The sequence below is a fragment of the Pristiophorus japonicus genome, chromosome 11, assembly GCF_044704955.1.
Source record: "Pristiophorus japonicus isolate sPriJap1 chromosome 11, sPriJap1.hap1, whole genome shotgun sequence".
Lineage (NCBI taxonomy): Eukaryota > Metazoa > Chordata > Chondrichthyes > Pristiophoridae > Pristiophorus > Pristiophorus japonicus.
In genome coordinates, this window is record NC_091987.1 from 194,813,385 (window position 1) to 194,840,077 (window position 26,693).

At 40.8% G+C, this 26,693-nt stretch overlaps 2 protein-coding genes across 2 annotated transcripts in view; one reads left to right on the forward strand and one right to left on the reverse strand.

Moving 5' to 3' along the window:
- Nucleotides 1-1,567: 1,567 nt before the first annotated feature.
- On the reverse strand, nucleotides 1,568-13,587 carry LOC139276419 (protein NYNRIN-like). Its single transcript, XM_070894385.1, has 2 exons — nucleotides 13,559-13,587; nucleotides 1,568-9,603 (listed from the first exon to the last, which is right to left on the reverse strand). Exon 2 carries the CDS (start codon nucleotides 6,819-6,821, stop codon nucleotides 4,602-4,604), a length of 2,220 nt encoding a protein of 739 aa, XP_070750486.1. The 5' UTR covers nucleotides 6,822-9,603; nucleotides 13,559-13,587; the 3' UTR covers nucleotides 1,568-4,601.
- A 53-nt stretch (nucleotides 13,588-13,640) lies between these two features.
- The window catches only part of jam3b (junctional adhesion molecule 3b), a 92,090-nt gene continuing 79,037 nt past the window's right edge, over nucleotides 13,641-26,693 (forward strand). The window contains exon 1 of the mRNA XM_070894386.1: nucleotides 13,641-13,754. Within this exon, the coding sequence (XP_070750487.1) occupies nucleotides 13,697-13,754 (58 nt within the window). The 5' untranslated portion in view covers nucleotides 13,641-13,696. The remainder of the gene's footprint in view (nucleotides 13,755-26,693) is intronic.

Here is a 26,693-nt window from a genome sequence, read left to right on the forward strand (position 1 = left end):
GAAAAAACTGTTAATTTTGTTGAAAACTATACCGAAAATATCTGACCAGTGTCACAGATTATTTTACACTTGTACATGTTAGAAACAGTCCTGAAATATTCAAAGACCATCACTATTATTTTAAAATGTAAATTATTTAGTCTAATTTAAACAAAGGGCTATTTTTCATTCCTATCTTTGTTGTTGCTTGAAACAAGTAATCTAGTTCATTAGTAAGTCAGCTGGGCATACTCCCTACATGTAATTGTTCCTCTCAAATAATGTCATCATTGGTACAAGTAAAAATAAAAGAACTACAAACACTGGCAAGCTGAAATAAAAACAGAATATGTTGAAAATACACAGATCCAGCAGCATCTGTGAAGAAAAAAGGACAAAAATATTTTGAGCATAGAGCATGTTCTGACAAAGGGTTTACACAAGGAGGTACTGACAGAGTTGCTGTGTATTTCTAGTGTTTTCTGTTATGCATCATCTCTCACTCTCACTCTCTCATCTCTTTAGATATTGCCTGCTATCAAGAGTGACCTGACTCCTTATTTGCTACTCTGCGGCAATCTAGGGAAAGGAGTGGACTGTATTTGAGCCCATCCCTCAGAACAATCTGATGCTACTTTGGAAAGAAAACAGTGTCAGGGCATTTTGGCCAAGAGCGGATTAGAAAGGATTAAAACATTTGTTGATTGCAAAGGTAGAAACCGATTTATACATCAGCTGGAATGTAAGGAATGGGTGGTTTGGGGTCTTACAGGATTTCTACTCTATCTTAAAGAACTTCTAATTATACTAGTTTACTTTAAACCATGAACTCCAATATTAAAAATATAGCTCTAATACTGCAAATAGGGCAGAATACATTAAAAGGAGAATATAGAAATTAAGACACAACAATTTCTAATATTAGTATATATCTAAAAAATTCACAATGTTTAAACAAATTCACGAATCATATAAAGCAAAATTAAAATTGGTATAATGAGCTCCAATGTTTTAATATAATTTCTCTACGGAAATTACACACAAAATTAGCATCAGCCACTTAAATCTATTATTTTGAGAAACATAACTTGCTGAATTCTATTTCAGCATGTGAGCAGCTATCAAAGTTCAGCCTTTATGAACTAAATGAGTAAACATTTAGTAGAAAGCTGAATGTATCTATGGACTGAAGTTGGTTTACAGTGAAGTTATCCTATTGCCACTCAACAAGTGTCCACAGAAAGTAAAATTAAACCTGCCCGAAAAAGAAACTTGCATTAAAAACAGAATTGCATACAAGAAAGTTGAGCACAATCCCAGTGAATAAACAAATAGTTGTTTTCATGTTTCATGTTTTCTGTGCCCCCTGAACATTTCACTGACGATTTATGATGAAATGTCTAACTTAACTAGGGGTCAGTCACAATTTTTGTGTAACTGCTCTGACAACTATTTTTAGGCTGCTTATTATGACTTTTATTGGATAGTTGGTTGTTTTGTCAAGATACTTTAAAATTGATTTGTGATGTGTTTTGGTGTATGTCGAGGAAATTTCTAAGTTAATTAACTCAGGCGGAGGCTTTCAGAGTCGTGCTTCGAGAGAATTTTATTTTTTAAAAAGCGAGATATCTCGGAGAGCCTGCTTGGACCGTACCAAGGCAGAAAACTCTCCTGTACAAGCAAATTGTCCCTATCTTTATACAGAAATAGAATACAGAAATAGAAAAGGAATCTTATTCATTAGTTCCATGAGTACAAAGGTCGTCTCGGGAGGCACACACTCTATCTGTCCTTACATAGTTTCTCCCTGTTCACAGTCTGATAAGCAGAATATCAGGAGACTCCCTTTTAATACTGGATAGTCATTTAATTACATTTCTAAGTTTTAAGGCTATAAAGTGTGGGTGTTGTTCTAGTCCTATTATTTCTTCAAATATAGCAAAAACAGAATTTAACCCTTCCCTTTACCATAAGCCATAGATTCATAGATTCTTTCTTCCACAATTCCCTCCTTGTTGATCTTTTTTTCAGATCAACACAATTTCCTATTATTCTCTTCTTGCGCAAAATGGGGTTCATACCCTTCAGGATAGGGTCGCATTTTGAGATATTCGTCTCCATCAACCTTTTCCTCTAAGCGACTTAACCTTCCTTTCATGCACACACTTTTCCTTTCTATTTCGGAGATCAGGCCTATTACTTGACTAATTACATTTTTTAATTTTATCCACATTCCGCAAAGGATTATTAATAATACAAGCATAACCACACCCACGATTACTATGGGGTGTATAGCAAGCTTCAGTACTGCTGTAGCTTTTGGGGACCATCCGGTAAACACATCCCACCAGTGGTGTACTGTCAAAGAGGTGACTGCGTCTGCGATTCTCACTAGTTGCCCCTTCTTGTAACTCATTTCGACTCTAAATTGGTGGATGTCTCTGCCTTGCTTTGACAGAGCTTCCTCAATTTTCTTGTCATTCCGTATCAAATTGTGCAGTCTGGTCAGATTAATTACGGGGGGTAAGGGTTCAATCTTGTGCATAGACAGATATTTTTCTACATTTTGCCATTGCCCAAAGGTATAAGTTCTTTTTACTTCAGGGTCATACAGGGTGTAGACTCTTCTCACGCATTTATTAATGGGGGGTTTATACAAAATTCCATCCAGATAGACAGGTTTATTTCCTGTCACACAGACCTCAGTGTCATTTGTTGGCTTTAATTCCCATTTACATACTCCAATGGAGTGCTGCAGTGAGCATGGTTCGTATATGGCGGTCTGATAGGGACATACCATTCCGAATGGCCACCTAACACATCCCCTCTGGTGATGTGTCATATTCTTCTCATCGACCCAATCTCCTTTAAATTCTGGGTACCAGAAGTTCTGTCCAAACAGCTGGGGCATTACTTGGAACTAACACCAAATTTATTTTCGTGTCTTACTTACTATCTCCACAGTAACGTTACATCCTTTTGAATTACAACTGGTATATCTTTTTTGAGGGTTAATGGTTAAATTAAGAAGCTTATCCCTTTTGTTAATTTCCAGCAACCTTTCCCATGTGTTAGCATGGAAGGATAATATTTTCCTTTCTAACTCGGCTCTTAATAGCTGTCTGATCATTTCTTTAAACAGGCAATGGGTGTACTTGTTTACTCCCTGTTGTTCCTTTATTAGGTTCTCTATTTCCTTCTCTACCCTTTCATTCTGTTCCCAGGTCATTTCGTTTATGATGTAACCTGATATTTGTAATTGCTGTAATCCTTCATCCCAGGCATTTCTGATTTTTATATCTTCCCCTACCAGTCCTCCGACGGCCTGGATTTTATTTTGTAGGGTCTCGATATCCATGGAGTTCAATGCTCCTATTCCTGCTCCCACTCCACCTAACACAGTCTCTAATACATCCCGTTTCTTTCTTTGGGGTCTTTCTTTTTCAAAAGATATCTTAACACTGGTTGTGTGGCAACCATCTTCTTTCTTTGGGGGATATTTAATTCGTATTGTTAGATTTAATACACCTGGGGATCTTACCACTGGGATGCAAGTGGTCAGTATCCTTTTTAGATGTCCTGGGTCCCGGTCTTCTGGGTGGCCAGATTCTTTTACTGACCATTTTACCATGAATGGGTCTCCTCCATTCACCGGGGTGTTATTCATGCACAACATCCGCTGCCCTTCTACCATACTTGTAAATGAATAACGGAGGAAGTCTTTTCTCTCGTCCGGCCCTCCTATGTACCCCCATCTCTTGTTTTTCCCCGTGCTGTGGGTACACTTCATCCACACATCGGCCTGGTATTCTATGAACAACTGATACCCTTTCCCCAATATAAACTGGAATTCCCCTCTTTCTTCTTTCATTCCACACGCCTCACATCGTGCTGTAAAGTTCCCTACTTTACAACTTTGGCCTACTGGGCATATAAAATTGCCTTGTTGCCTTGCACTATTACTTCTTTCCCATACCATATTTCCCTTCCATACTCTTCCTTCTTTTAGAACTTCTTCCTCCTGCCGGGAGTTCCCTGTCGCTAAAATGATCAGTATACCTAACATCCATTTATAATTTTCCAAGAGTCCCTTCCCATCTTCCCTTTCTTGTTTGTTTCTATCCAACTCTTGAATTAAGTCGTTACAATAACAACACGTCCACATGATAGTAACAGTGGCCCAAATAATAAAGGCCCAAACTGGCACACAAATGAGCTCTGACATCCGTTCCTGAACTTTTGGGCAGTACTTTCAAGTCCAAATATTTAATTTAATACAAGAGCAGGTACAGTTCTTCAGCGAGAAGATGGCCTTTTTCTTAGTCAGGCAATCGTTGTACGTGCTGGGTCGATGCCTTTTCTTTTGGCTGTATTTCGTCGGGAAAATAATATTTACAACGGGTTGCATGCGCCCAATTTGGATGCTTTTCCAACTTCAGCGCGGTTCGTGTTGTGAGAATTATCTGATATGGTCCTTTCCACCTCGGAGAAAAGGATTCTTTGTTTAATGTTTTTACCAACACTTGGTCTCCAGGCCTGAAAGGGTGCATATTTCCTTCCGACGGGGGCACCTGTGTCTGCTTTATCTGTTCATGCAGACTCCTTGCTATTTCACACATGGCCTAAGCATACTTTAGTGATTTTTCATCATTCCAAATTAATGCTATTTTTTCAGCTGCCAGTGGTGGTTTTACGCCAGTAGGCATTGGTCTTCCCAATAAGGCTTCCTGTGGTGTCAAACCAGTGTTTCGGTTTTTCTGGTTTCTCATTGTATACAATACCAATGGTAAGGCATCTGGCCACTTTAGTCCAGTCTCCTGACATACCTTGGTAAGGGTAGATTTTATTATCCCATTTACTCTTTCTACCATTCCCGAGGACTGTGGCTGATATGGTATATGTAACTTCCACTGGAAACCTAACGCTTCTGCAAGATTTTGCACTATTTTTCCGGTGAAGTGTGTTCCCCTGTCACTGTTGATTCCCATAGGTATCCCATATCTTGGTACTATTTCTTTAAATAGAATTTTTACTACTATTCGGGCATCGTCTCTCCTAGTGGCGTACGCTTCTACCCACCTTGTGAACATGTCTATTATGACTAATAGGTACTTAAGACCTGATACTGGAGGCATGTGGACAAAATCAATTTGCACATTTTCAAAGGGCATACTTGGCTGGGGTAGATGATCATATTCAGCAGGTGTTTTACCTCTGTTATTTTGTTGACAAATTTGGCATGTTCTAGCAACTTTCTCAATTACTACTGTTATTCCTGGTGCATACCACTGTGCATTAATAGCATGTATCATCCCTCCTTTGCCCATGTGAGCCTGACCGTGTGCTAGGCGAGACAGGGGCAAAAATAGAGATCTAGGGCAAACAGTTCGCCCATCAGGGTGACACCAGATGTCGTTTTTGAGAAAACAACCCTGGTTTTCCCAAGTTCTTCTTTCTTGCATAGTAACTTGTTGTTGGGCTGTTTTAAGTTGTTGGATGTCAAGTACCTGTGGAGGGGAAACTGAGACTGCTTGAAGGCAGTCTGCCTGTGCCGAAGCGGCCTGTTTGGCTGCTTCGTCAGCTTTCCTATTTCTTACTGATACTTCATCCTCACCGGTTGTGTGAGCTGCACATTTGATAACGGCTACCTTACTTGGCAACTGAATGACATCTAATAGATTAAGCACCAGTTGAGAGTGCTTAATATGCTTTCCACCAGAGGTGATAAAGCCTCTGTTTTTCCACAGTTGTCCAAAATCATGGACTACACCGAATGCATATCTGGAATCAGTATAGATATTAGCAGTTTGATCTTTAGCTATTATACAAGCTCTAGTGAGGGCAAACAATTCAGCAGCCTGAGCCGAGGTTCCGGGAGGCAGGGCGAATGCTTCAACAGTTTCGTGGGGATTTAAAATAGCATAGCCTGCCAACAGCAAGTCATCCGACGGCCTGTACGATGGTCCATCCGTATAGAGAATAAGATCAGGATTGTCCATGGGCTCTGTGAGCAAATCTGGTCTTGGTAAGATGGCTATTTCCACTGTTAACAGACAATCATGCTGGTCTGGATCCTCTACTTCTTTAGTAGGAAGAAAGGTGGCTGGGTTTACTACCGGTGCGCATCGAAAGGTATAGTTAGGGTGTGATAGCAGTAATACTTCATAACCTGTTCTTCTAGACGCTGTAAAGTGTTGTGTGGCAGCTGAATTCAAAAGTAATAACACAGCATGGGCTGTAATGACAGCACATGGATAATCCAAAACAATAGGTACTGACTTCTCCACCATGACTGCAGTAGCAGCTACAGCACGTAGACATGCTGGCATTCCCCTTACTACTGGAGGCAGCAAAACCGAATAATAAGCAACTGGTCTATTTCCCCCACCATGTTCTTGGGTTAGTACTGCGGTTGCAAATCCTTCTTTCTCATTCACATACATCTGAAAAGGTTTATCATAATTCGGAAGTCCCAACGCCGGAGCATTAGTAATGGCCTTCTTTAACTGTTTAAATGCCTCCTCTCTCTCTGGGGTCCACTCCACCTTGGGTGGGGCATAATTTAGAGCAGCTGATCTTAGGACCGCATCCCATTCTCGATAATCGGGGATCCATTGTTTACAGTACCCAACCATCCCCAAAAATGACAAGATATCCTTCTTTGTCTTTGGTATGGTGGCACTTTGAATTGTCTGAATTCTTTCTGGTCCTAGCTGCCTCTGCCCTTGAGATATGTGAAAACCCAGGTACTGGACTTGAGTCTGACAAAATTGTAACTTTGGTAACGACACTCGGTGCCCTCTTTCACATAGGTGCTGTAACAGTTTTAGGGAGTCTTGCATGCACCTGTATCCGTGGCTAGAAGCCACAAGCAAATCGTCCGCATACTGCAACAGCACAGACTGGTCTGATAATGAACAGTCTTCAAGGTCTCTTTTTACTGCTGCTGCATATACTGCGGGGCTTTCGGTGTATCCTTGGGGCAATCTGGTCCATGTGTACTGCTACTTCTTGTGGGTGAAAGCAAACAGATACTGACTTTCTTGATTTAACGGGATGGAGAAAAAAGCTGAACACAGGTCTATCACAGTAAAGACAGTTGCTGTTGGTGGTATAGCAGATAGTATAATGTTGGTGTCCGGTACCACAGGGGTGATAGGGACTACTATCTTATTAATAGCTCTCAGATCTTGCACAAATCTCCATTCATTCGGCCTATTAACCTTTGGTATGGGCAGTATCGGAGTGTTACACGGGCTCTGTGTCTTTTCTAAAACTCCTTGTTCCAACAACGCAGAAATGACTGGCTCTATCCCATTTTCTGCCTCTGGAGGCAGTCTGTACTGCCTAATGCTTGGTAACACGGCGTTCTTTATCAATTGTACCCGATGGGGTACTGCAGAATGTACTTGCACATCATGATTCTTATGCTTTGCCCAAAGTTCAGAGATACTTGATTCAATGCCATTGGCAGCTTAGGGCTTGGTTGTTCCGGGGGTTGCTGTTTTTCAAAAGTGGAGGCATGATTTTTACCTTTCCACTGGAGAATCCCCCTGTTGTGGGTGATAAAGTCTATCTGAATATTTTGCAGTTTTATTACTGCCCAAGGTTGATAGCCTTGTTGCTGTTTTTCTTTTTCTATTCCTACAATCATCGGACCCATATCTTTACGTTTCGCTGGCGGTTTTGTAGCCAATGTCAGATGGGGTGTCGAGTTCGCTTCTCTATACCGCTGCTGCTGTAAGGGTGTCAAATCAATGGCTACCCCCAATCCTTCTGGTCCAAAATAAATGCGGGGCGTAGCTTCTACTATTTCTTCTTTTTTTAAAAAGGATTGTACCAGACACTGGTAAGTTTCAGCTTTTTGTCGAGTGTACTAGGCTGTAAATGAAGCTGAACTGCCTCAAAGCTTGTCAAAATTATATACATCAATTCTTCATTTTAGCTTTTAAATTTTGTATAACTTCATGTATCAAAGGGGAGTAGAAGTTGCCATTCAATTTTCTTTGTTATCCTACCTTTTCTCTTCTTTAATTCCATTAAAGAACTGATGAATTTTATTTGGAGGGAGCTCCATGAACATTCCTTCCTTTGTGCAATAAATTGTGGCTCCTAGTTTACACAAAGTCTGTCTTCCCAATAAAGGGAGAGGTGTTGTTTTAGAGACTATCAAAGTCTCATCATTAACTGGTTGTCCTTCAATTATCAATTTGGTAGGTTCAGATAAAAATTCTTTCATGGGGATACCGGCCACACCCATACTTAAGACGGTGGTGTTGCTTACAGGTAATCCCACAGAGGATGGTACAGAAGACATAGTAGCACCGGTATCCACCAGGAATTTCACATAAGTGTCTCCTACTTTTACTACTGCCAAAGGGTTTTCTTCTATGTCTGCTGATAAGCGGAGGGCTGCCGCCTGTACCACTAAGCCTCCGGGGCATCCCTATGCTGATTGGTGCGGGTTGGGGTTAGAGAACGAAAACTGAGGGGCCAATGAAGGTGGAGGTTCGGGGAAATCCCCTTGTAACTCTCCACCCTGTGCTGCAACCAATGTTCCCAGGACTCATTTCCTTCTTCCTCATTATCTTCCCGCCAATCTCCATTTTCGCCGGCGGGTATAGGGAACATATCTTTTACCCTCTGCCAAGAGGACCCATATGCTGCCTGCAGTAATAATTTCACATCTCCGGGGAGGGGGTTATAAATGGTACAGGTTTGCTCAAGCCAGTTGTGAAAGGCTACTGGCTTCTTAACAGGATTAGGGGCGGCTGATATCATATCCCGAGCTTCCCCCGGTGTCCAGGGCTTTAGGACAGCTGTGGTTCCAATCATTACACGGGGGGCTTGTGTCGTGGGGGTAGTGGTGGAATCGGCCTGTCTTATGGTATTCCTGGTATTTATTCCAGGGTCAGGGTTGGGGTTTTCATCTTCGGCTCCTCCACTTGCCCCTCCTTCCCCGTTTTCATCCTCTGGTGGGTTCTGGGGTCGTGGTTACATTCGTCGCCTAGAGGCCTGATCTAGCTGGGCAGCCACTATTTCTATGATCTCCTGCCAATCATCCGGCTTGGTGGTTGGAAGACGGGGATATAAGCCGACAGGGGAAGCGGTCATAACCGGGGCACTCGGGGGGCTGTAAGAGGGAGGGGGCTTCTCCTTACCCTCCTCCTCTTTCTTTTTATTTTTAGGGGGCTGGTGCCTTTTTGCCACCTCTGTCCATTTTTTAAAACAATTCTCCATATAATCTTTATCCCAAGTGGGGTCCCCCGCCCCATCTTTGGTGGTCTGTCTCCATTCCTCAATTAAGGACAATTTAAAACTTCCTCCATATGGCCAATCCCCATCAGACCAACCGTACAAATCGCTACTAAACGTTACCGCGTATCTGTCGTCTCCTGTTTCTTTAATTACAGTGTCCGCCGGCGAGCTGGGCGGCACAATAGGATCTCCTACCTTCTCTCGTTGCTTTGCAACCTTACGGATTCTTTTCTCAGTCTTAGGATGTACTTTCATTCTTTCAGTTGAGAGGTCGTCTTTCTTTCCTTTTCTAGGAGCTGGGCGCGAGTGCCCTGCTCGACTAGAGCCGTTTCCCATTCTTCCGGGTGCAACGTCTCGCGATCTTTTCTGAAATGAGAGTTAGGACAATCCTACAAAATATACAATAATTTACAAAGCGCTCACCGGTGTTCTCTTTTCCGCTCAGCTCGGGGTCTCCTTTTGCCTGTTTGTTATTTTAGCTTCTTTGCGGTAGCTACCTTAAATTATGCCTCACCCTCCAGGGGATCTCGGCAGCTCATCCCCCTTTCAGCTAGGACGGCCGAGGCACCTTCCTCCTTTCAGCTAGGAAGGTCCTTAAAATTCCTCTTTTCTCTTTAAAAGTTAAATTTAGTTCTTTTGGATCTGGTTTTTTAGAGATCCTGCCGGACTACGCCAGAATCTGTCGAGGAAATTTCTAAGTTAATTAACTCAGGCGGAGGCTTTCAGAGTCGTGCTTCGAGAGAATTTTATTTTTTAAAAAGCGAGATATCTCGGAGAGCCTGCTTGGACCGTACCAAGGCAGAAAACTCTCCTGTACAAGCAAATTGTCCCTATCTTTATACAGAAATAGAATACAGAAATAGAAAATGAATCTTATTCATTAGTTCCATGAGTACAAAGGTCGTCTCGGGAGGCACACACTCTATCTGTCCTTGCATAGTTTCTCCCTGTTCACAGTCTGATAAGCAGAATATCAGGAGAATACCGGATAGTCATTTAATTACATTTCTAAGTTTTAAGGCTATAAAGTGTGGGTGTTGTTCTAGTCCTATTATTTCTTCAAATATAGCAAAAACAGAATTTAACTCTTCCCTTTACCATAAGCCATAGATTCATAGATTCTTTCTTCCACAGTGTAAAATAATTTAATCTAGAATTGTTCAGAGTATGACACCCTTACTGTGATTCCTTTAAACTAATGCTACACATTCACAATATACATGTGTAAGATTTGTTTTTCAAACACTGCCTGCAACAGCAGCAACAAAGTTAAATACACCACAGGGGGAAATGAGTGACCTGTCTCTGCAAATATTATATTTCACACACCCTTCAATATTGAATATCATTTAAAGGAAATAAATGAAGCAAGAAACACCGATAAATGTCTGCTAGTACAATTTTTCATAGTTAATATGTTCGTACCTTGTCTCCTGCAATTCTTAGCATTGTCACCCTTTGGACTTTAGTCTACAGTCCACTTTTAAACCATGTTATCTGGATCTTAAGTGCCAACCAACTATCAAAAGTCTAATTTTTTTTTCTCATATTTCCCATGTACATCTGTGGGTTTTTTGGTGTGGAGATATTGCTTATTAGGATTAATACAATTTTTAATTAATTTTCATCAGCAAAATAAACATGTAAAACCTGAAACTGTGATTCTACCTGCTCGTCGTGTCCCTGTCCAAGTTTTGGACATGCAAGATAAGTAGCTCGAGGAACAGCACTTCCTCTTCCGATTCGGCACTTTACAGCCTTCTGGACTCGGGACTCAACATTGAGTTCAACAATTTCAGATCATAAGCACTGCTCCCTTTTTTTTTTCATTCGGCAGCTTTTGATTCTGCTGTTGCCTCTAGCTCCATCTTTTGTTGCTTTACTTGTCCTTGCATCATCACTCCTTTGGTCATTGTAATCTCTCCTGCCTTCCATCCTATCACAGATGTTCCCTTTTGTTCTTTTTTTCCCCACTTTCCCTGCCTATGCACGTGCTTAAAACCTATTACATCTCTAACTTTTCCCAGTTCTGAAGAAAGTTCATGGACCTGAAAAATTAACTGTTTCTCGCTCCAGAGATGTTACCTGACCTGTTGAGTATTTCCAGCATTTTCTGTTTTTTTTTTACATTTCAGATTTTAATGTATGCACCTGTGAGCTCACAGGTTTGTGGAGCAGTTGAGTTTCATTATTTAAAGGGGCTCTTCCTCAAATTTTGGCTGCACTTCAGTCCCATGCTCCTGATCTTTGGGCACCCTGTGCGGAGGGGAGCAGGTAGGTCCGAGGGCCTCCACTTGGGACCGCTCCTGGGCATGGTCAAGGTGGCCATTAACCGGTCCAGGCAGTGGGTGGTCGAGGAAGTTGTTCAGCCCGACTGCCTGCCTCTCTTCCGCAGTCACATTCGAGCCAGGGTGGAGATGGAGCATGTGGTGTCCACCGGTACACTCGCGGCCTTCCACGAGAGGTACCGGAGGGACTGGAGTGCATCATTTCAACAGGAAACAAAATTTTTATTTGATTTGTCAAGGTTCCCTTTAATGTTTCATAGTTAATTTGTGTTTGCTGTGCCTTTACAAAAGGGGACATTTGAATTAACGTTACTTTAAAATAGTTGTGGAGCTGTTGGGGACACCACCCTAGGAAACCAAATTTTAGTTTTATTTGTAAGGTTTTCTTAAACATTTTTGGTTAGTTTGAAGTTTTTAGTTGTTGTGCCTCTTGAACAAGGTGGCACTTGGTTTAATTGTATAATTTAAAAGTTGTGGAGTTGTTGCAATTGAGTCTAGGTTCTCCAGGATGAGGCATGAGTTGTGAACCTAGTGGATAAATTGGTAGGGTCCTGTTTGATGAACCTTTGCTAATAAACCAGCCAGTTCTTTACAGGAAGCAGTAGTGGAACATTTGGAAAAGCATAATACAATCAAGCAGAGTCAGCATGGTTTTATGAAAGGGAAATCATGTTTGACAAATTTTCTGGAATTCTTTGAGGATGTAACGAGCAAGGTGGATAAGGGGGAACCAGTGGATGTATTTGGATTTCCAGAAGGTGTTTAATAAGGGGTCACACAAAAGGTTACAGCACAAGATAAACGTTCACAGGGTTGGGGTGATATATTAGCATGGATAGAGGATTGGCTTACGAACAGAAAAGAGTCGGGATAAACGTGTCATTTTCTGGTTGGCAAACAGTGACTAGTGGGGTGCCGCAGGAATTGGTGCTGGGGCCTCAACTATTTACAATCTATATTAATGACTTGGATGAAGGGACCGAGTGTAATGTAGCCAAGTTTGCTGATACAAAAATGGGTAGGAAAGCAAATTGTGAGGAAGACACACAAAGTCTGCAAAGGGATAGAGACAGGCTAAGTGACTGGGCAAAAATTTGGCAGATGGAGTATAATGTGGGAAAATGTGAGGTTATCCACTTTGGCAGAAAAAATAGAAAAGCAAATTATAATTTAAATGGAGAAAAATTGCAAAGTGCTGCAGTACAGAGGGGCCTGTGGGTCCTTGTGCATGAAACACAAAAAGTGAGTATGCAGATACAGCAAGTATTCAGGAAGAAAATGGAATGTTGGCTTTTATTTCAAGGGGGATAGAGTATAAAAGCAGTGAAGTTCTGCTACAATTGTACACGGTATTGGTGAGGTCACGCCTGGAGTACTGTGTACAGTTTTGGTCTCTGTATTTAAGGAAGGATATACATGCATTTGAGGCTGTTCAGAGAAGGTTCACTAGGTTGATTCCAGAGATGAGGGGGTTGACTTATGAGGATAGGCTGAGTAAGTTGGGCCTATACTAATTGGAGTTCAGAAGAATGAGGTGTGATTTTATCTAAACATATGTTAATGAGGGGGATCGACAAGGTGGATGCAGGGAGGATATTTCCACTCATAGGGGAAACTAAAACTCGGCGACATAGTCTCAGAATAAGGGGCCGCCCATTTAAAACTGAGATGAGGAATTTCTTAGGGTTGTAAATCTATGGAATTCGCTGCCCCAGAGAGCTGTGAAGCCTGGGTCATTACATATATTTAAGGCAAAGATAGACAGATTTTTGAGCGATAAGAGAATAAAGGGTTATGGGGAGCGGGTGGGGAAGTGGAGTTGAGTCCGTAATAAAATCAGCCATGATCTTATTGAATGGCGGCGCAGCCTCTCAGGGACATGTGGCCTGCTCCAATAATAATGTTATGTTCTTAAATGTGCAGCGGTGAATTCCTAAGCAAAGAGCCCATGAAGCAAATACACAACACAGATTGCCAGCATCCGCAATATTTTTGCTCTTTGCATCAGCTACTTACTCTGTACGTTTGCATACCTTGTCAAGCAGCCTCCCTCCATCCATCCTGCAGCCTCCCCGGTTGCTATGGTGATGTACCGCCGGATAACTGCATCCTGCTTGTTGAGCTGCGCTCTTTGCGCAAGCGTACTCATTCCCCCAGCCACCGCTTCCAAGATGGCGGCGGTGTCGTTGGCGTCGCGGCTTTTGGGGCTTTTCATCCTCCTGGCGGAGAGTAAGTAAACCGGCACTCAACAACCTGAAAAGATTTTTTGTCTGTGTGTAAAAAGAAGAACCTGCTCACAACCGGAATGCACTTGTGTTTGAGTGTGATTACTCTTTATTATTTGCATTGTGCGTGTGTTTTCCTCTCTCTCCCTCGAGCGTGCTGAATTCCAAGTGAGCAAGCTGGAGATTTCCCCGCCCGCCTCAACACCGTTAGTTTTTGCGCCTCAACAGGTTTATTTCCTTTCTGTTTAAAAAAAAATCCTTATTTCTTGGCTTAAAGTATTAAAACCCGCCATTTTTTTCATCGTTGAGAGTAAAATGTGAACAAGAAGCAGTTTCCATCTGTGTATATTTTCAGACTCTTAGAATGTGGAAGTGAGGAGACTGGGAAGTTCTGCAAGTTCATGTATGCACAATTCGCCGCTTAATTTCTCAAATTTGTATTTTTTAAATATATATTTTTTATATATATTTGTAGGCGCTTGGTTTTCGGAGTAAACACGAACTGGACGTTTTCCAGCGCGATTCTCGCTTATTGCTCAGTTGCCTTGCTTCAAATGTTTTTTTTTAAAGCCATTCATTTGTTTACCTCCCGTGCATCATTAAATTTAAAATATGATACCGTTCGGGTTCAGAGCTCGCAGTAGCCGACTCTTGGTGCGGGATTAACTTCCCACTTGATGCAGTCAATCCTCGCAGTCTCGGGATACGTGCTGGTGAAGTTTGCATTGTCCACGTTTAACCTTTTAGAATAACTGACTTTTTTGTTTCGGGACACCTTAATAAAACTGTTGAGGGGGTTTGTGTTTCACCAGTCATTCTGGATTGTGGGACGCTTGCCAAGATTGCATTCCTTTAACAACTGTATATTAACAGGAAAATGCTGGAAATACTCAGCAGTTCGGACAGCATATGTGGAGAGAGAAACGAAGTTAATGTTTCAGGTCGGCGACCTTTCAATCGAACTGGAATGTTACCGATGAAAGTTTGCCGACCTGAAACGTTAACTCTGTTTCTCTCTCCTCAGATTCTGCCTGACCTGTAAGTATTTCCAGCATTTTCTGGTCAGATGTCCTTTATTCGCAGTATTTTTGTCTTTATTGATTGCAGTACGATACTGCATTGATGCCGTTATTGCTGATCTGTCCTTGCACCTGAATTCCTCAGATGAATGAATTATCTATTAAATGTACTACAATATAAAACATTGTTTGATTCAGTAATGTAACATAGATTAGATGTAACTAAGAAAATGTGTGCCCATCAGGATGTATCATATTAGATTGTCAGGCTCTTAGATGGAGGTGAAAAGGCTAAACCTCACTCCAGAGTGAAATCGGTGTTTCCCTTCTCTGAGTAGAGGTGTATGGAGTTTACAGAACAATCTAAAATCAACCTTTTTGAATATGCTGTCTTTATGACAGTCAGTTACATTGCCTGATATTATTTCTGCTAGCAATTAGCCATTTTTTACAGTAATTTACCAGTAACATTAAGGATGCATTTACAGTGTAATTACTGGTCCGAATTTGAGTTCTAGTCGGGCAGAACAGTGTTTACATTGTCGGACTCCTTCCTGTCTGGCTGGGCTTGCCTAGGAGAGAAGCATGCAATTATCTGGATTCAGATGGACAGAGACCCCTCAATAGTTCTGAACAACGTAATACCTCAAGAAAGATAATCCCTGGTATCTAAACATTTAAATTGGGCTTGGGTGGTTTTGCAAATATGCCCATATAGGGTGCAACCTGAGTATATTGTAAACCATATACTGAAAAAGTAAGGAAGCAAAGGGGGAGTGTATGAGAAAATATTAGCAGGTGACATAAACGGTAAGTTTTTTATAAACATTTACACACCACTGGATTTATACCCAATAATATCAAACCAAAGTGGTGAGACTATATCCTCCAGGAAATTAGAATTATCAGCACCGGAGGGGGGGGGAGTGAAGCACCACCCTTCCTTTTGACTATCCTTTTACTCTTTATGTTTATAAAAGACTTATCTTTTGTTACCTAATATTTTGTCATACACTCCCTTTGCCTCCTTACTTTTTCAGTTCTCCTCTGCATTTTCTGTATTCTGCTTGATTCTACTGCATTATGAACCTAACATTTATCATAACCCTCTTTTCTGTTTCATTTGAATCTGTTTTTTGGGTCACCTAGGGAGCTCTTCAATTTGGATGCCCTTTCTTTCCCCCTCATGTCAGTGTTTCAACTGTACCCAGTAGAATACAGTTCTGTTTTTTTTTTCTTCAGGTCTTTTGAGTTTGCAGGGAGTTCTAGCTTTGGGCAATGATTTGTTCCAGTCAAGTGGGGTCCTGATTTCAAATTTACACTGTCATTTTAGCATCTGTACAAAGTCAGAATTACTTTGCACCAATGGTAAACTTGCAGTGTAAATGCACCTTTTTTAGTGTTTCAACTGTACCCATTGATGTGCTTACCACTTGCATAGAAATACAGATAAATTTTATATATTTTTTGAACCTGACATTTTGTATTTGAATAGTAACCTTAATGTTGGTGGATTACTGAGTGATGTTTCTCTTTCTTGCTACATGTGTTCATGGATGTTGCAAAAATGAATACAGAGCATGACTGAACAATGTGAATTACCATTTTAATGGTTGGGGTGTTGTCGACGATCTTTCTGTCTTTAGGCTGTGCCATGTTTTGTGAAGTTTATTTTTACTTGTGGTGGCTGGTGACCTTTTGGATAGGTAATGTACAGCTATACATACCTAACCAACCTAGCATGCTACCATGGCAGCAGGCCCTTCCTGTGGATTCTCATTGCCAACTTAATAAGGAAGGAAAAGGAAAACGCCTGAGCAGGTTTGAGGCTGCTCTGTGCCCTTAACACTCATGTAGAAAATGAATCTTATTCCATGTTGGTGATTGTAAATTTTAAATGAGTGGAGAAGCGAGGGACGGGGTTGCAGTGCACTGATAACTCAGTCCATACACCCTCCAACATGGAGCTAGGATGTAGAGCAACATGTCCTGACTGGAATTCGTTACGCTGACATTTTGTACACTGGTCGATAGTGGCTGTTGCTTGTAGATGAGGCTGTCGTTGGAGGTGAAGAGTTGCTGGGCAGTGAGATCATCTTCGGGTACGTAGACGGTGCTGCTGCTGATGGTGTCCCTATCTGGCTCATGAGCCCATGCCTCACCTGCTGCAGTTTGCATGCAGAAAATTCTAGGTGAGGCCCGTACCTCACTTGCCTCACCTGAGGAGTACCTCTGTTTCACTCCCTTATGACCAAATATTTCACTGGTTTCGGTGAGTTCAGGCACTCTTACTTGTGTGAAATACTAATTATTAATGCGTCTTTTGAACTTGTAAAGTAATATTAGTCATTTTAAAATGAGCTCTGCTGTGGTTATTCATATAAATGTTCCTGTTTTATCAGAATCCACATTTAGAAAAGTTATGTGATCCACAGAATAACTTCAATGAACAACTATGCCAATGCTAAACTGTTCAACAGCTAAGATTGGCCAACAGGAAATCAAAAATTCCAGAATGAAATTAGTGAAGTATTTTTGTACATAAGGATTCAAACAAAAAGCACTGGATTAAAAGTGGAACTTTCCAAAATCTATCTCTGGGCATGTACTGTATTAATTGATGTAATTAAAGGAAAGCTTCAGGTGTGAGATGGTACACTCAGGCCAAATTATTTCATAATTATTTAAAAAGTAAATATCTGTTGCCTGTATTTCTGTACCAAGCAAAAGTCATCCTAAAAATAGTCTCAATATTAGCTACTTTAAATAAGTGAGTTTGTCTAAATTGCATGTGCAATACCCAAGTGTTCATTTGAGACTGTTTCTGCATTTTACACCCAGGGTACCATGGTGTTTAAAGTTGAATACTTTCTATTTTGGGGGAGAACCTGGAAGGAATGAAATTATACATTCAGTAACTGATATTTTGCTGATTGATTTCATCACTCTATACATAGACTTCTTTGTGACTGAAAAGATTCATTCTTCACAATGGGGGAATGGAGAGAAATAGTGCACAGCTTCAATATTTTACTGAGGCTAGTTATATAGCTGCTTCTGAGTTCGTTTTGAACAAGTGGTCTTTGTTCATAGTACAAGGCAGCGATCATGCTACTAATTCCTCAACAAACTAGTTTTTTGTTTTGATCAATAACCGCCTGAAAGAAAGCAGTGAACACAGCACTAGATGAGTACACCATCCACCTACTGTCAGACTTGGACAATAAAAAAATCAGTGTGAGGGAACCAAACACTGCCTCATTTCATTACACAGATTCCAAACAAATTTGAATCATCAGTTTTAGATGCTAACCTTATTACAAGGCTGTTTAAACTTTGCTGATTCTCTTTTTTTTAAAGTTACATATGGTGTATATTATGCATGCTGCAATGTAAGTTTATACTGAGCACTCGTATATTTAACTACTTTTATCCTAGCTAATTTTCCCATCCCCTCCTCTTGAGGAATTGCCTAACCAGTATCCATATAACCGGTTCATAACTGAGAGAAATCTTAGAACCTTTCCAGATAGGGAACTAATATTTGTCTTTTTCAAACTTGGACTTTATAGAAGGCGAAGAGTTATTGAGGGAGGAAAGAAGTGTTTGGTATCAAAGAAAAAAAAAACAAGCTTCTTCAAGACAGCTTTACCAATGTAGGAGCTCTATTTGAGATTAGAGGTTATAAGGCCTGGATTGCCAATAGATGAATTAAAGCTGGAGCCATCAAAATTAAGATTTGGTAATTGTTAATTAAGCTGGAAAGGCATGGGCGAGATTGAGGTGTAGTAATTATTATTCTACTGAGGATCAGAATGATTTCACTGAAGCTCTGTGATTGGATGATCATTGGGGATTGTCACTAATGGGGAATGGCTAGGGAGAAACTGTAGAGGCCGAGGAAAATCTACTATTCAAAAAAAACACACTGGTTTACTTAGCTTTGGTGGAGTAATGCTAACCTGTTTAGCAGTGAACCAGATTCTGACAAAAGCAATGACTCAAACACTGGATGCTTTTGGAACACTGTCCAGTGAACATATTAGTTTTCATCTTTCAACACCAAGCAATTAACTCAGAATAATCTGAGCTTATGCAATTACAGGACAAATAACATGGGCATATATGTTATATGGCGAATATCAACTCCGAGGAAGGTGACAGAGAGGGGTCTCAGTTGGAACAAGACCACATAGAAGGATAAGATGTTAATATAATTTATAGAAGAGTCCAAAACTGACTGAGGATTGTAGCCAAGAGGGTGTTATTTCTGTGTTCATATTTGTAATGGCCCATTACCAATCATCAACTCTTTGAGCAGCCTCATCCCATAAGGGTAAGCAAAAAGGCTGTTCTGCAAAATGTCATATGCCCACGAGTTTCTTCAAGTTTTCTGATGAGCTTGGCAGTAATTGGGAAGACGGCATTACTTCACTTTGGTTTCTGCTGCCTGCGCTCATCTTCCAGAGACTAGCAGCTGATATGCTCCAAACCGTACCAGTACTGCTTGTAAGCTGATGGGTGTGCAATTGTGTTATAACTATCCAATTGAAAAAAAATCCCTCTGGATAGGGAATTCTCTAGTCTGTACTAAAATGACGCACCACTTTGGCAAGTATGAATACAGACCTGCAACTTTTCAAAACCCAGAAATTATTTGACCTTGAGTTGCCTTGTCAAGTAAGTGTTTTGGTTCAGTTCCAAAGATGGTTATTTTGTATGTGGCATTTAGAATAAATTTTGAGCTGGGGTCCAATCTAATAAACTCATCATATCACATGTACTCTTTACTTGAGATATTCTCATAAATGAGCTACTTCTAGAATTATTCTTGGTTTGCTGCTAAACTAAAACACATAAGTCAAAATTCAATAGCCTATCCAAGCAAGTCCCATTGTATTCAGTGTATGTTTCTTTGACCTTGTTCATCATACAGTTCAGCTGCAACAGGAAGATAGAAATATCCTAGCAGTTCATGTGCAGGGTATATCCTGGCTTTGTGAAGAGTACAATGGTGAGTCTATCTCAACCAAAAATGTCGACCTACATTCATGGTCGACCTACAAAGTCTGATCCTACATTTTAGGTTGTAAAATTGTGTAATGCTGAAGCTGTAGTTGCTTTGCTTCCCATTTTCCTGATGCAATTCATCTGGCTGAGCTTGTAAAAATCAAAGTTCTGAGCATAACTGGACAGATGGGAATTTGTTTTTTCAGACCGGGAGTTGATTAACTTAACTGGTAGAAAATTTATTGTTTTGCAGCTTTGAAAAATGGTAAACTAGCTATATGCAAGTTACACAACTCCATGAATGTTGGTAAATATGCTTAATTGAGTATTGCCACTTCCTAAATTTAGAAATGTCATAAAATTTTGAAAGAATGAAATTAGTTCAAAACAAAAATTGCACAGGCTGTAACATATGCATCTATTGGGAATGGAATTGAGCTAGTAATCCAGGTGAAATTAATTCAGTCCATTTCTTGTTGAGTTTCTGAGGACATTGCAAGTGGTGTTCCTATGAAGCAGTACGTTGTAGATAGGAAAAGAAATGGTATGTTTCTATCCATAAAGTATTGAAATAAATCTGTGAGATTTAATAGTTTGAATTGTTTAGTTCACAGAAATTAAGTGTAAAATTGAAGAGCTGCTTTTTACTGACCATACAGCATATTTAAATTACAAGCATTTTCGAAAGTGTCAACATGTAATAAATGTTCACTCATTCAGTATATCTTATTGAAGTAAAAATTGCAACAACTCTGATCTAATGAGTAGTTTTCCCTAGTGGAAATGTGGTGTAGAATGAGAATTGTACATGCTAAAATTCAAATTTTAACCGTCTTTGTAATGTAAGGAATTGTGTGTTGGTTATCAGTGCATGATATCGAGAATGAAGTAGGATTGATGTCATTCAGTAAAAAAGGATCCAGTTGTTGGATTTATTATAAAACAGCTTTTTTTTTTAGTTCATCTCCATTATGCATACCAATATCTGTAATTTCACTGAAATATCTTTTGTCTTATCACAACCTTAGTTGAAATGTAATGCTGTGTATTTTCTGAAAATCTGCTTTATTTCTTTGGAGTTCAATATTAAGTGAATAGTCATTTTGTTTGCCATGATGCAAAATATGGTTGAAGAGTGGCAATCCTAGAGTTTGGCTCTACTTGTCACTCATCAGCTGTGCATTCCTAGGGAACTGCACTCCCAGGGTTGGAATATTGTCGCCCTATTTAATAAGTTGTAGCGAAAAATCCATCTTTTGTTCTGGATTCAGTAAGGTCTTAAGCTATATTGAGCAGAGAAATGGATCAGGATGACTTGCTACATGACTGGATCCAATCTCTACTACAAAGATGTGTTGGACTTCAAGGTCTAGTCTTTAGTTGAAATAAGAGTTGCTCTTAATTAGTGTTGCTGAAAACGAAGACTGAGATCTGAGAAATGGACACTTGCTGAATGTTCCCAGTGTTGGGGAAGTCCAGAACCAGGGGGCACAGTCTAAGGATAAGGGGTAAGCCATTTAGGACTGAGATGAGGAGAAACTTCTTCACTGAGTTGTTAACCTGTAGAATTCTTGACTACAGAGAGTTGTTGATGCCAGTTCATTGGATATATTCAAGAGGGAGTTAGATATGACCCTTGGGGCTAAAGGGATCAAGGGGTATGGGGAGAAGGCAGGAAAGAGGTACTGAGGTGAATGATCAGCCATGATCTTATTGAATGGTGGTGCAGGCTCGAAGGGCCGAATGGCCTACTCCTGCACCAATTTTCTATGTTTCTATGCTAGAGGCAAGTGTTAAAGACAGTTGGAGCAAATGGCTGCTGATCATGAAGTGAGAAGGAAAGTTTTATGAAACTGGAGAGTAGTGAAATGTGATGGGATTATTGAGGGTGAATGTCTAGTGCTGGAGTTGGTAGATGAGTCATCATGGGTCAGTGAAATAGAAAAGATAGAGTGGACTTGGTTAGGCGAGTTGTTCCAGCTCTGTGTAGAGGAAGGGCTAGTAGAATGGCACACTGCACTTGTTAAGTAAGCAAAACAAATAAAGGAAATGGGGATAAGGGGTACTGAAGAAAACCGAATAAGAGCAGGCTAATCAGAGGACAAAAGAAGAAACTGAAAATAAGCAAGACATTCTTCCAATATAAAAGCATATCAGGGAAGATTCTAGGAAGTTAAATTATCATCGTAGTCATTGGGCCTGAAATTGGTGGCCTTACCACCCACTGCCGAAGAGTTTTTTTTTCAGCGGTCTCCCCTCGGTGACCGATTCCTGTGGGTCTGCTGCCGGTGGGAGGGGAGTACCACTGGGAACCGCCCGTGTGCGGGCAAGTCGTGTAAGTGATCACCCGCCGAGCTGGCAGATTCGTCTGGGCGGGAGTTGATGGCAGCAGGAGAAAGGACTGCTGCATGGAGGCAGGACTAACCCCAGCGGTAAGCAAGAAGACCTGCAAAGAAAGGTTAGTGAACTTGTGTTAATTTTATTTTGCCCAGTGATTTATCTGTATGGGGTCCCCTGAAGATGTTCCAATGCTTTTTTCTTGTGAAGATTTTTATTTTTAGTCCCCCTCCCTGACTCAATCCTCAGCGGCACTTTGGCGAGGATTGCATTTGCCACTGAGATTGGGAGCTGCCGCCTGGATTGACGGCATAGGTTGTTTTGCTGCCGTGCGGTACTGCCATTTTTTTTAAAGAGGAATCTTGCTGGCAAAGTACTGCCTGGTCTCGGCGGCTCTTGGCAGTCCTTTGGGTGGCACATGGGCGGGCCTTGGCTTTGACCAAGTTCGGGCCCATAGAAATTTATAGCACGGGAGGAGGCCATTTTGGCACATATCCACGCTGGCTGACAGAGCTATCCAACCTAATCCCAATTACCAGCTCTTGGTCCATAGCCATGTAGGTTACAGCACTTCAAATGCACATCCAAGTACTTTTTAAATATGGTGAGGGTTTCTGCCTCTACCACCCTTTCAGGCAGTGAGTTTCAGATCCCTGCCATGCTTTGGGTGAAGACATTTCCCCTCTAAACCACCTACCAATTACTTTAAATCTATAGGGGTGAAATTGAGGGAAAATAGAATAAGCAATAATATTTAGGGAATAAGGGAGGGTATCAAATTGCAAACAAGGGCATACAATATGGCCAAGACTAGTGGTAGGCCAGAGGATTGGGAAACTTTTAAAAGCCAGCAAAGAAAGACTTTAAAAAAAAATGATAGAGGGAGAAGATTGAGAGTAAACTAGCACAAAATATAAAAACAGATGGTAAGAGTTTCTACAGGTGCATAAAAAGGAAAAGAGTGGCTAAAGTAAATGTTGGTCTCCTAGAGGATGAGACTGGGGAATTAATAATGGGGAACAGAGACTTTGAACAAATATTTTGCATTGGTCTTCATGGTAGAAGACACTGAAAATCCCAATAGTGGATCCCAAGGGGCTATAGGGAGGGAGGAACTTAATACTATCACTAATGAAGTAGTACTCGGTAAAATAATAGGACTAAAGGCAGACAAGTCCCCTGGACCTGATGGCTTGTATCCGAGGGTTGTAAAAGAAGTGGCCGCAGAGATAGTGGATGTATTGGTTGTAATCTACCAAAATCCCCTGGATTCTGGGGTGGTCCCAGCGGATTGGAAAACTGCAAATGAAATGCCCCTATTTTAAAAAAAAAAGGGCAGGAAACTATAGACCAGTTAGCCTAACATATATCGTTGAGAAAATGCTGGAGTCCATTATTAAAGAAGCAGTAGTGGAACATTTGGAAAAGCATAATTCAATTAATCAGTGGTTTTCTGAAAGAAAAATCATGTTTGAAATTCGTTAAGAGTTCTTGAGGATGTAAGGGGGATCCAGTGGATGTGGTGTATTTGGATTTCCAGAAAGCATTCGATAATGTGCCACATAAATGGTTACTGCACAAGATAAAAGTTCACAGGGTTGGGTTAATATATTAGCATGGATAGAGGATTGGCTAACTAACAGAAAACACAATCGGGATAAATGGGTAACTTTCCGGTTGGCAAACAGTGACTAGTGGAGTGCCGCAGGGATCGGTGCTGGGTCCTCAACTATTTACAATCTATATTCATGACTTGGATGAAGGGACCGAGTGTAATGTAGCCAAGTTTGCTGATGGTACAAAGATGGGTGGGAAATCAAATTGTGAGGAGGACACAAAAAATCTGCAAGGGGATATAGACAGGCTGAGTGAGTGGGCAAAAATATGGCAGATGGAGTATAATGTGGGAAACTGTGAGGTTATCCACTGGCAGAAAAAATAGAAAAGCAAATTATAATTTAAATGGAGAAACATTGCAAAATGCTGCAGTACAGTGGGACCTGGGGGTCCTTGTGCATGGAACAAAGTTAGTATGCAGGTACAGCAAGTAATCAGGAAGGCAAATGGAATGTTGGCCTTTATTGCAAGGGGGAAATAGAGTATAAAAACAGAAGTCTTGCTACAACTGTACAAGGGTAGTGGTAAGGCCACACCTAGAGTACTGCGTACAGTTTTGGTCTCTGTATTTAAGGAAGGATATCCTTTTGTTGGAGGCTGTTCAGAGAAGGTTCACTAGGTTGATTCTGGAGATGAGGGGGTTAACTTATGAAGGTAGGTTGGACCTTTACACTTTGGAATTCAGAAGAATGAGATGATATCAAAACATATAAGATAATGAGGGGGCTCGACAAGGTGGATGCAAAAAGGATATTTCCACCCATAGGGGAACCTAAAACTAGGGCACATAGTCTCAGAATAAGGGGCCGCCCACTTAAAACTGATTTGAGGAGGAATTTCTTAGGGTTGTAAATCTATGGAATACTCGAACAGAGCTGTGAAGGCTTGGTCTTTGAATATATTTAAGGTGGAGATCGACTGATTTTTGAGCGATAAGGGAATAAAGGGTTATGGGGAGCGGGCAGGGAAGTGTAACTGAGTCCATGATCAGATCAGCTATGATATTGAATGGCGGAGCATGCTCGATGGGCCAAATGGCCTACTCCTCTTATTTTGTTATGTTAACATACTCTTGGACTACTACTTGAAGTATTCACTGGAGAAGACTGGTAAGACATTGACCATGGTAATCAAAGTCAAGTTACATTGACATCTGTGTGCTGCAGATTTTAGATGGCCTTAAAAGGCTCCAAAGAACAAATTCCTAGGGTCAGATGGTATTTATCTCTGTTTACTAAGATTTTTAAACTAGCTCATCATGAGGTAGTCAATAAATGCTGGATGGATCTTGCTGAATTGGAAACAAACTAATATGGAATCTTTATTCAAAGATGATAGGCCAGCTGCATTAGTCTCTACTCCTCTCCCTTCAAGATACTTCTTTTAAAATATACCACTTTGACCAAGCTCTTTGGTCGCCTGCGCTAATTTCTACTTATGCGGCTCGGTGTCAAATTTTTATCGCATAATATTCCTGTGAAATGCCTTGGGACATTTCACTATGTTAAAGGCACTATATAAATACTTGTTCATAATTCATTCCATTATTTTACTTATTATCAACAGCAAACTTTAGGGTTTTCTGTACAATAATCTATTATTCAGAAGAGCAATACCCACCCTGATTGAGGATGTGACATCTCAAGTGAATGATGTAAGGTGGCATGTTTTTCTCATTCAGTACCTGAGTCTAAGACTTTGACAAGAAGTGTTAATAAGTTTCAGACACGAGCTGCTTATAATTTTCTATCCATTGTATTAATGGCTGGAAAATGATGCGCAGCTTGTGCCTGAATTTGTGATGAATGCTTCTACAGAAGGTTGCTACAGAAGTTGGAAACTAAAATCTGGAAGTGGTTAAGAAAGTGACTGGAAGGAAGGAAGCTGTGAGCACTTGTAAATGGAGTGATCGGGTGGGGACAAGTATTAAATGGAGTGCCTGAGGGATTAGTGCTGGAGTTCCATTTCTAATGCATATAAATGACTTGATTCAGCAGCCTGATGCTGATTTAATGGAGGTCACTAAATCCTACAGGTAGGAATGCTTGTTTTTGCAAGAATTCCCACATTTCCATTACTCTAGGATTTGGGTGGGAGCAACACTGAAAAGGAGCCTGTTTCACGCTGATAATTATCAGAAAACACAGACACGATCCCCAAAACACTGATTGTTGGTGTTACACACTGGCATTTATAGAAACATAGAAAATAGGTGCAGGAGTAGGCCATTCGGTCCTTCAAGCCTGCACTGCCATTCAATGAGTTCATGGCTGAACCTGCAACTTCAGTACCCCATTCCTGCTTTCTCGCCATACCCCTTGATCCCCCTAGTCGTAAGGACTACATCTAAATCCTTTTTGAATATAGTGAATTGGCCTCAACAACTTTCTGTGGTAGAGAATTCCACAGGTTCACCACTCTCTGTCATTTATGTCGCCCTCAATCCACATTCCCCATTCATGAAATAACCGAGGAAGAGATTCTAAATTTAAAAATTGCCTCCCATTTTTTTTTTGCAGCATTACAAAGAATGAGGAAACATTGAGGGACACCGGGTGTAAGCATATAGATATACCTGTAGTGCAATTCACTACCAGCAGATACAATTTGTACTGATAACCATGTAAGCCAGACAAACCACATCTGCCCAAACCAATTGCATTAACCTATGTAGGAAGCTGTGGTTTGTTCCGGCACAATTATTAGCTTGTCTAGATAATGTGGTCATGCACAACAGTTTAATTGATTTGGCTGCCTTAATTCCTGACGTACTAATCTCACCCAACTCTCAGTTTACAGAAACAGTAAACGATATGGTTAAATTCACAACCTTTTTTGGGGAGGTAAGTTTTTGTAAAGAAAGACTTGCATTTATATAGCGCCTTTCGTGACCACTAGACGTCTCAAAGTGCTTTACAGCCAATTAAGTACTTTTGGGGTGTAGTCACTGTTGTAGTGTG

Excerpts from the sequence above, each read along its gene's own strand:
- LOC139276419 (XM_070894385.1), bottom strand. The coding sequence starts at position 6,821 with ATGCAAGACTCCCTAAAACTGTTACAGCACCTATGTGAAAGAGGGCAC.